Source organism: Lupinus angustifolius, chromosome LG17, assembly GCF_001865875.1.
Source record: "Lupinus angustifolius cultivar Tanjil chromosome LG17, LupAngTanjil_v1.0, whole genome shotgun sequence".
NCBI classification, from domain to species: Eukaryota; Viridiplantae; Streptophyta; class Magnoliopsida; order Fabales; family Fabaceae; genus Lupinus; species Lupinus angustifolius.
Window position 1 is genome coordinate 19961604 of NC_032025.1, and position 11434 is coordinate 19973037.

At 33.1% G+C, this 11434-nt stretch overlaps 1 protein-coding gene across 2 annotated transcripts; it reads left to right on the top strand.

Moving 5' to 3' along the window:
• LOC109331852 (30S ribosomal protein S6 alpha, chloroplastic-like) lies at positions 7385-10657 on the top strand. 2 transcript variants are annotated; one of them, XM_019566618.1, is made up of 3 exons: positions 7385-7589; positions 7623-7897; positions 10316-10657. In XM_019566618.1, the coding sequence occupies exons 1-3, from the start codon at positions 7502-7504 to the stop codon at positions 10553-10555; spliced, it is 603 nt and encodes a 200-aa protein (XP_019422163.1). In that variant the 5' UTR covers positions 7385-7501; the 3' UTR covers positions 10556-10657. The 2 variants fall into 2 exon arrangements, with proteins under 2 accessions (XP_019422163.1, XP_019422162.1); XM_019566617.1 differs by having other exon boundaries at positions 7386-7897.

Here is an 11434-nt window from a genome sequence, read left to right on the forward strand (position 1 = left end):
GGAGGGGTTAATTTCGGATTCCCCGCTCCAAATAGACACTCACTTTACATTCACTCACTTTAGAATTTCGTTTTTTCCCTCTTTGACTCTGCTATGGTTTCCTTGTTCTTCCCTCATTTTCGGTTTTGAGACTTCTTCTTCATTTCATTTTAGTTTTTCTTCCTTTTCCATGTAATGCTAAACTTATAGACTAAATTCGTTTGGTAATGTATCACAACTCTTGAGGTTTCGTATTAATGAATTTTCAGTGTCTTTACTATTGATTTGTCTATCCTATTTCTGAATATGGTTTGCTTAATCCCGTTATTAGAAACTGATTTGTGAGCTTATCTTTGCTTAGATGATATACTCTCTAGTGCAGGAACGCTTAGTTTGTGTGAATTTGTTAATGTTCCATGGTTATTCTAATTTTGCTTAGTTAAATGCTTAAGTTGTGAAGGTGTGCAAATTAGGAAGATAATGGTTGGAATATGAAATTAATCTTTTGAAACCGAGGATTGATTTGTGAACAAACAAACCAAAGGGATTTAGCCATTTTATTACATTGTTCAACTACTTTTTCTGAATTTGATTTATGTTCATACTATCCAACAAAAAAAAACCCATTGTGTGTGTGTTAGTATAAGGTGTTTGAAGCTTTGCTTGAAATATAATCCTTGGGAAACGACCTAGGAGTCACTTCCTAGTACTGCAGTTTTTAATTGTTATATTATTTGTATTGGGTACGGCCTCGATCAGATATTCCAATTCTGACTTTGCGGGATGCAAGTTGGACAAAATAAGTACCAGCGAGACTTGCCATCTCTTGGGAAGCTCCCTAGTATCACGGCATAGTAAGAAGAAAGTATGTGTTGCTTTGTCTACCGCCAAAGTGGAATATATTGTTGCCGACGTGTGTTGCGCTCAGATTCTATAGATGAAGCAACAACTATCAGACTTTGGCTTAAAAATAATAAAAATTATGATAAAATGTGCATAAATCTATCAAAGAACCCTATTCTGCATTCTAGAACTAAGCATATAGAGATTAGACATCAATTTTTAAGAGATCATGTACAAAAAGGTGACTACATACTTGAATTTGTTGAAACCTCGAAGCAATTGGCAGATATTTTCACCAAGCCCCTTCCACGGGATACATTCTTTGTGTTACGCAGAGAACTTGGCATACATGATGAAAACTATCTAAACTAACTTGCTTTAGGGAAATTATGTGTCTTTGCTTAATCTTGAATATATGCTTATAAATGATATATGTTATGAATGCATGCTTCCTTGTTTAGATTATCTTCATGAATGTTTTTATGCTCCCTTAGTGTGTCAAAATCCTTTAGGTTTGTGTCTTAGCAATAGCACTCTTGCATACTCTAGAAATCTTTAAAATGCACTGAAATATGTGTTAAGTCCTGTCAATAATCGATTGCTCTTTGCCTTAATCGATTAATTCGAGTTCCAGTAACCAAAATAAATTTCCATCTTGTGTTTTAATCGATTAACACTCACTTTAATCGATTATCTGGGCTCAATTTTTTGAAAATCTAAATTTTGTATATGTTTAATCGATTGTCGTCTCAATTAATCTATAACTTGGGCTCCAAAGTTTAAAAGTTTGAAAATTTTAAGTTGGTTAATCGATTAACTACTGCAGATAATCGATTAACGGAAGTCTTATATCAGATTCAAGTGTCATTTTGGGTCATTCTTCACTTAGAACCCTAACCTTCTTTGCTTACTCCCCTTCTGATTCAGTTCTCTAAATTGAATGCTCCTATAGAAATCAATAGCAATTTTGAATACTATGTCATAGTTCCATCTCCGTACAACCCTCAATCTCTACAAATCTGAATCCTCACCACTTTCCCTCTACAAATCCGAATCCTCACCACTTTCCCTCTACAAATCTGAATCCTCACCGCTTTCCCACTTTAGAAACCCTCATTTGATGTTGTTGAAATGTACAAGTCATGCAAGAGGGCTTCACTTGTTTGTGCCAGGGAAATTGACCAAAGAAGGGTCATTATCTGTTGAAAACCGACTGTTACACTATTTGATTGCATATATATTAGTTCAGAGGAATACTAACCACGTTCAACCCACAATCAATTATCTCAAGCTTATGTTCACCATAAGGGAAGGCATTGCGGTGAACTGGCCTTCGGAAATCTTGAAAGTTATGTAGGGCATAGCTTCATCTTCGTCAAGGTTGTTTGCATATGGGATATTCATCTCCCGTATCATTGACTATAATGAGATTGACACGTCAGATGTGGACACTATCACTACAAATTTCCGAGAGCACCATGTAGGCGATAATCTTATTCACAAGATGGGCATTTACAAGTATGGTAATGAATGGAAATATCATGAAGACCACAATGCCAGAGTGAATAAAGACTTGCCAAATGAAGACAATGCTGCAAATCCTAGTGAGCCTAACCCCGAGTAACCACCAACCGAGGCATATGTTGAGCCTCAAGAACCATATTTTGGGCTTGCTCACCTGGATGCTATGGAACAGCGCCTCAATGCTCTTATTGATGGACATTTTGGACTATGAGGGATTCCATGGCAGATGAATTTAAGCAGCAACAATAGAGATTGTCCGAAGACCTTGAACGCATCATCTTCATTGTGCGTGCTACACATGGCTCAACCCAACCACCACCTGCTCAATATTAGTCTAGATAGGATTTTCTAGAGTGTCTAGTGTGTGTGTGTTTTCTTTAGAGATTACCTTTTGATATTGGTTGTATTTTGCTATTTTCTGTTGAACTCTTATGTACTAATTGCACTTACTCTTATTATGTCTCGTAAAACTTGGTTATAAACGTGGGTTATGTTTTCAATTATTGCGTGAGCCTTCGATTTTATTTACATGGGTATATCTACTATTGAATGGTTAATATGCTCTGAATATTGTCTTAATCATAATCATTGATCATTCTATGAAATTCATGTCAAACTTACACGAATAGATATATCTCGCAATCAATTCCTGTCATAATCTGTTTTCATTACTGACTAATAGATTACCTCCATATAATAGTTGATTAATGTAAAACTTTGTGCACATAGTCAATTAATTTTTAGACTGCTTAATCGATTATCCTTGATTACTTAATCGATTGAGACAAGTAAATATTGTATGATTCTTTCCTTGCTTTTGGCTTTTAATATCATAATATGTTATAGCTTTTTGATCATGTCAAAAAGGGAAGAAATGTGTTGTTTGAGTTGTTTTGCAGGTTGAAGTGAGCTTCCGCAAATAATCATTTTGCTACCTAGGTATTATCTCTTAATGGTTTGAGGGGGAGAATAAAGTAAGGGGAAGCAGCGCATTCTGATTCAACCTTTGCAAACATATTGTATCCAGCTTCAAGTCATCAAACAAATGAACTGCTCTAGTGTTTATCATAGTTAAGATAAGACGAATAACTTGATAAAACAAGATATGACTAATGACACATGGTTCAGAATTTTTCAAACTTGAATCGCTAACCACACCAAGACTAAAATGTTGAAAATGGTGTCTCAAACTAATTTTCTCTAGCTCATTGAAATCGACAGAAGTTTTGGACAAAAATACATATATTACCAATATTAAATGACTTATAAACATTATTATGTAATATTATCAATACATATATAATCTCTTTCATTATAACATCTTTCATAACTCAAATCGAATCATATTATTATAAGTAACATTAACATCTATATGTGTAAAACAATTTGGTCTATTATGATTTTTTAGATGAGCCATACGAGTTGCACTATATTTATTTATCAAACTACTAATTAAAGAATTATGTGAGCTTCAATGAGTATCTCCATAAAGACAGACATTATTTGGTTGTAGGTAAATGAAGTACATATGTTTTTCTAAAAATCATGTTACTCTGAATGTTACTTGTTATGATGGATTGAAAAAATGTACTCTATAATTTACAAGTATAATAATTAAATATTTTTGTGGTTAATCATAGCAAATGACACATTTTGTGGGATAGAAGATGTATTATTTAAATAAAAATGCAAAAAATAATGTTTTAATAAATTTAAAAAAAAAATCAGGGGGCAGCTGCCCCAACCTATCCTTTACATCCTCCACTACTGTATCAAATAGAGAATAATATTTGTTATCTCATAAGGTGTGTAACTTATATCTATCAATACAAAAGTACCAAGGTATTGAATATTTGAATTAATTAATTTTCACATAAAAACAAAAAAAATTTAAATTCTATTTGTTTTATTGATCAAACGAGCATATAGGTAGTGATACACAATTATTGAAGATTTAACATGAGTATGACCTAACTTTACCTACCACTCTGATTTATTTGATTATGATCAAACTCGAATATAGTCAGGGTTTCATCGTGTATAGGGTTTAGTTCGAATTCAAAAATTAAACTTGATTAATATTAAAGATCGTATAAAGGATAAATATAGAGATGACAATGAAAACCGAACTCTTGGGTACCCACCCAAACCGAACCCAAATTTATTGGGGAAATCCAATGTGATTGGATTCAGGTTCAAGTTCAGGTTTTACCCGAGTTTAATTTTCGGGTTCGGTTTTACCCGGGTTTAATTTTCGGGTTCGGGTTTGGTAGAGAAAAGACCCTAACCCGAACTCGCCCCAAAGTAATATAATTCAATTTAAAATTAAAATTTCTGTCATGTGCTCATTATTTTTAATTTCTTATTTTAGTTTACATACTATGGATCTTCAAACATAAAAGAAATAAAATAATACAAGAGAAAATAAAAATACTAGAGAAAAATAAAAAGAAAATGATATCATACTTTCATTAATACATTTATAATTTTTGGGTTTTTTTCCAGGTTCAGGTTACCCAGAACCCGACTGGTTTGGAGTATGGTATCTTTATTTCAACGCCGTTGAGTTTGGATTCAGGTTCCAGTTTTGAATTTCAGGTTCGGGTTTGGGTATGTACAAACCCGACCCTCCCTGTTGCCATTCCTATACAAACATGACTAGACCCAACTCGTCCCATGGTTATAATATTATTATTCTCTAAGTTTTTCATTATATATAAATATATGTCAATCATTAACGAAATATATAAATATATGTGATCACTAACAAAATATTTACATATTTATTATTTTATATATGAAATTACATATAATAATATAAGTAATAATTTAAAATTAACGAATTGATTGTCAATGACTAAGGAAGAAAACATGTCAGACTGTCTATGATGGGCCTATTACCTGGCCTATAACAGGCTAAGCAATACTTTTTTCGTGAACAGTGTTAGGTATCAGTGACAGAACACACCTAGAAGGGGGGGTTGAATAGGTGTCGCGGTTCCCAAATGCCGCTTTTGCACCAAAGCCATATTCTGGAAAACGCCCAGTTAATCGATTAACTCACTGACTTAATCGATTAAATCGCACAAAATAGACAAGTTTTGAATGGCTTGATTGCATAGCCACTCATCGATATTACAGAAATGATACAACATATACATTTGAACAGAATTAATCACTATATGGCAGAATCACAACATTCAAATTATTAGCTAAAATAGGTAATTAAAATAACTTGAAAAAGTAAAGAGATAAGGGTAAGAAACAGTCTGCAACAAGGATTTTATACTGGTTCGTCTTACGGTCCACTACAAAACTACATCCAGTCCTCCCCTTCCGATCTCGAGAGATTTTCTTCACTAAAACTGAAATAAATGTATATTACATACACACTTCCAATACAAGACCTCAGATTCTACCTTCTTGAATTCCTAGAACCCATACCTTGGTTTGACTCCTCTAACCGCCTAGGAAAACCTTTCCTACGATCTAGCCCCAACCAAGAGTATGTTCTAAACTCAATACCTCTAAGTCTTGGTGAAGACTCGCTGAATCTCTTTGGTGGTAAGACAACAAGAGACGACTTTCCTTATCGCAAAAACAACACAAAAACAAAGTATTATGAAGCACAATAAGGCTAAATTATTACAACTAATGACCAATTATAAACCCTATACAAATCTCACAAATTATCAAGAATATGTATAAGATTAGAATCATACAGAAACATGTAATTTTTACCCTATGAAATCTCTAAAAGAATTGAAAAAATCATGCAAGAAAAGATAGAATGATGAACACATTTGATCACATGCAATTGGATGACATTTTAATCGCTAAGCATGATACTTCTCTCACTATCTCACATGCAATTCTCTCTCCCTATATGACATACAATGAGCACGAAAATATGCAACTTAGCAATTCTAAAAATGAATGTATGTAGCATGGTGTAAAAACACAGTTTATATAGAAAAGTTATTTAACACCCAATTAATCGATTAAGTGCCCTTTTAATCGATTAATGGACTGATGAGAATAATTGAATTTTGTTTTTAGTTATCTGCTAAAACTGATTTCACGTTAATCAATTAACGCATTGCTTAATCGATTAACTAGCATATTTTCAGCTAAAAGATTAAATGGTAAACTACCTATATGTTACACTTATCAACTATACATGTTTTACCATTATGTTATGCTTAAGATGCACAAATAACATGTATGATTAATGCATGAACATATAATAATCTAGATGACATGTCTCATGTAAATGATATGATCGTTTTTAGGACTTGTGAGATTTGTATATAGGTTTACCTAACCTAGACTCAATAACTAAGATGCATATCTAAGACTACTAATGATTACTCTATTTATGACTCTAGTCTATACATGAAGCTCTTGAGTCCTTAGCATGTTGATTTGTTGAGTTTTCTTTTAACTTTCACTAAATCATTGTCTTCATCAAAACGTAGGCAAACTAATAATGTTATCTTGACACTTTGCACTTTCAAACAGGTCAGACTTAGACTTTTTGAAAAACCTATTTACTTTAACAAACACAACTTTAGGCTATCCAAAAGGCTTATTAAGTCTAGCAGACCGACCTATTTAGTTATATTATGCAATATATTTATATTATACAATTTTAATATAAGTAATATTATAATATATTATTTAATTTTAATATAAAAATATATACAAAAATATAATTTAATTGTTAGTGTTAGAAAAGTCTAATTAAAAGTAAGAATATTAGCATAATTTAAATGTATACATGATGACATATTTCAAGATCATATAATATAACATATCTGTAAACAAACAAACAGATCAAACTAGGTTTATTAAATAGGTCAAACCTATGCTTTGAAATTTCTTTAAACGAGCTAACATATCAAACACAGACTCTTATGTATTTCATAGGCTGAGGCTATTTAAGACAAAGACCAGGATGTTTCTAGCCTTATCAATGATCATTATTAATTGTTTTTTAGTCTGTAAAAAATTGTTTCTCCAATTTTGATGTTAAATTTTGGCTAGTGGATATTTGGAAGAAAAAAGAATGCAACAAATATAAACTGCTCTTGAGTGCGCACGATTCTCCTTATCTGTATATCCTCTATCCATTAGAGCCTCACTCTATCTGAACATGGCATCAATGGCTTCCTCTTCAACTTATCTTTCTTCTTCTTCCTTCTTCACTCCACACTATTCCTCCACTCTCCTATCTTCTCCAATTCCCTCTTTTCATTGCACCCCAAGATCCCAATTTCCTGTATCTTCATCAACCTTTTACCAAAAGAAAACCCATTCTCTGGTTCCTCTCAAAGCTCAAACACTTGACTTCTCCGGTTCGTTCTTCGGCGGCGGCGGTGGGTTCGGGTCAGAGGACGACATTATTTCTCCTGGAACTGGGTTCACGGCTGTGGAGGAGAAGGAAGAACCGCAATGCCCACCTGGACTGAGACAGTATGAGACTATGGCGGTTTTGAGGCCCGACTTGTCTGAGGATGAGCGACTTGCTCTCACTCAGAAGTATGAGGAGGTAACAGTTTAAAACTTCAGCTTGTTTCTTAGACATAAAATGAATTTAGATAATCAAATTGAATTGTGTATAATTCATATCAGTGTTTTAAATTGTAATTGTGAACACGATTGTGGTAATGGTTGTAGTCACGAGATGCAGATTGCGGTAGTTGCTGTGTGATTTTTTTTCCTGTGATTAAACAAATGTTTTTGAAATTGAAATTGTCCCGTGCAGCCTCATACTGCCAAAATGTTGTCGGTTGCACTGCAGCCGCAACCTCAATATTAAGGTCGCATTACGTTATGGGATCCACAATTTGAAACAATGATCCAAATATTGTTGGAACATAAATCTTTTCGATGGAAGTTAATATTTTTTAACGACTGTTTCTTATTAGTGACAAATGGAATGGTATAAAGTGCTGGGTATAAGATTTGTGTTCATGGTGTTAGTTATTTAATTGTTGGGAGTAGAGTATAGAGAGGCTATTGCGGTAAATTTAACAAGTTAGTGAATATGCTGGTTAATATAAACTCATTTGAAGTTTTTTCCACTTCAAGAAGCTCAAATAGGGAGATTTTAACAATTGGTGTTATCAAAGAGAGTTGGATTACTTGAAAAGCTACCTATATGCTGGATTGGTAGTATAACAAATACGAACATTGGTAGATACCACATAGCAAAGGCATACATTGGGTCGATAGACTCTAGCCACTGTAGAAATTGACTCTTAAAGGGGTAAGAATGTTATGAATTTCACATTGAGTAAATAGGGAAACCGAATATCGTAATTAAGCCTTAAGGTTCTCTTGGGCTCTCTTGATAGACTTACATGATAACATGCTCTATCATAGCATGCTCTCCTTTCTCTAGCTAGGTCTAAATTTTTTATTTACTGTAAATGTTGTTTTAAATGAATACATTCGTAATGTGATGCTATTTTTAGTGCTTTATATCTATGACCTATAAGCACGAATACGGATACGTATGTCGGATACGATACGTATCCGATACGTCGACACATATTTTTTCTAAAATATAGGATACGATACGTTTAGGGATACATGTATAAAATAATAAAAACACATAAGATAAGATAAAATTATAAGTGTAAATCAAAATATCTAAAGTAAAATAGGTTGTGGATCGGAAAGTACTGGCTATCGGAGGGTCAATGCGGTGTGATGGTATATTGGTATGAGTCTTTATGGCCTTTAAATAAGTTGGTGTTTATTGAAAACACATCTATCTTATCCTATTTTATTGAAAACAAATCTATATATTCTATATTTTATTGAAAATGTTTAGATATTACCTATATTTTATTGAAAACGAATCTATATATCCTATATTTTATTGAAAACGAATATCTATATCCTGTATTTTATTGAAGACGAATCTGATATATGTCTTGATATTTATTTATTTTATTTTATTTTTTTAATTTTTGGATACTCTACGGATACGTATCCTTCGCGAATCCGAGCATATCTGTGTCGGATACGTTTCAGACACTGACACGTGAGAGTGTTTGACGAAGCTGTGCTTCAAAGTCTATGAGTATTCAGTGCACTATGGTTTGAGTAGAATAATAAATTGATCAGCCTATGATGAAGTCGAAGCTTGGTAAGTAAGTATTGTATTTACATGTGGTGGTATCACAGGTGGCTTTCTCATTACATTTTAAGTAATGATAATTGAGTTTGAACTTGACTTGAAGTGCTATGTGCTGATGATTGATGATTTTCATAGTGTGCTATTGAATTATGTAATATGAAACAACAGAGTAATTGACACATTAAATTCTAAAACTTATAAGAAACAGACACCATACATTTGCTTTTGTTATATGGAACATAGTTACATGTTACAGCACCAGTTCTGGTACGTGACACGTCGTTCACTGTGGTTCATCACTTTTTACATTTTTATTACCAAACATCTTTTACGATAAACCCAGTACATGGTATATGGCACGTGATTCACCAAATTCAGTATGTGATATGTAGTGTAAATGAGTGAACCGTGTTTCTTAAAAAAGCATGAAGTTGTTAAACAAATGTCGTCGATGTGTCATATAAGAGTTGTATACGAATCCTTTAAACGATGTGTCCTTGTTTGGATTTAGATCACCTCCTTTATTTGTCCTCTAAAGTCATGAAAGGGATAGATACAAATTAAACATTTATTTTCACTCAGCTCAACAATAAGGTTGTCTGCCAATGATTTGAAGGTCACAGGTTCAAATTGTGGAAACAACGTTTTTGCTTTAGAGGGTAAGGTTGTATACATCCACCCTCCCCATATCCTACTTAGTGGTCTATTGAAATTTGATTTTGTTTATTTCTTTCGTAACATGAGAGAAGAAAATGCAGAGGAACCAAACTCATGCATTAGTCTTCCTTTGAAATTTTTTAAATATAATTTTCCTTGCAGCTGCTTGTTGCTGGAGGTGGCATGTATGTGGAAGTTTTTAACAGAGGAGTTATTCCACTAGCTTATAGCATTGCGAGGAAAAACAAGGCAGGAGAGACTAACACTTACTTGGATGGAATCTACCTCTTATTCACCTACTTCACAAAACCGGAGTCCATAGAGCCTCTTGATGAAACACTGAAAGCTGATGATGATGTTATCCGGTCAACCAGTTTCAAAATCAGGAAAAGGAAATATTAGTTTGTCTTTAGGTCTCAAGAAACAAATGTTATGTTTATCATTTGTTAACATGATACCTTTCCTTTAAATTTAATTGAAAGAGAGATGCAGGTGCTTTTTTCATCCCACTTTTCCTCAGATTTATATGTAAAAAGTTCATGTACTTCACTCTGATTATTTAGTATGATTGTTTATGTGGTATCTAAATATTTAATACTTGGCATGGATATAAATATTTGTGTCAAAACATACTTTTTTGCCCACTTATTGTGGTGAAGTTTTGTTTTTCTTTATCTTCATTGCATTATGTTGTCCAGAAAGTGCATTGTCCCGCAAGGCGTTGTTTTTCTTATGTTCAGTGCAGTATGTTGACCAAAAAGTGCAATATCAGAAAGGCTATGAGCGCAGGTATTTTGTTCATTTTAACCCCTTTCTTGATATGTATTATTAGGTGCTAACATATTTTCTGTCCTGAAAAATGTGTCATTCCATTATCACAGCTTGTGATTGATTAAAAAAAATATTTAAGTAAAAAAATTTAAAAATTAAGTATTTTTGTGACTAATTACAAGCAGTGATACATTAAGTGATACACTTTTTGGAAGTATATTTCCACCCCTATTTAGTCCGTACTCAGTTACTTTTTAATAGTTTGTTTAACTACATAGAGATCTAAGGGACTTAATGATTGTGTGTGTGCTTTTGGGGATGAAGCTAAAGTGAGTGAAGGATCCACGTACATATCATCCTTTATAAGGGTTTAAGGAGACAATTTTGTATGTCTGCTGGGTTAGTTATATACAAATTATTACGTAAATGTGAGTGGTGTTAAAATCTGAAGAAATGAATCTTACAGAGTTTTTTTATCTTTGCAAGTGTGTTCAGTTATAAAATAATATC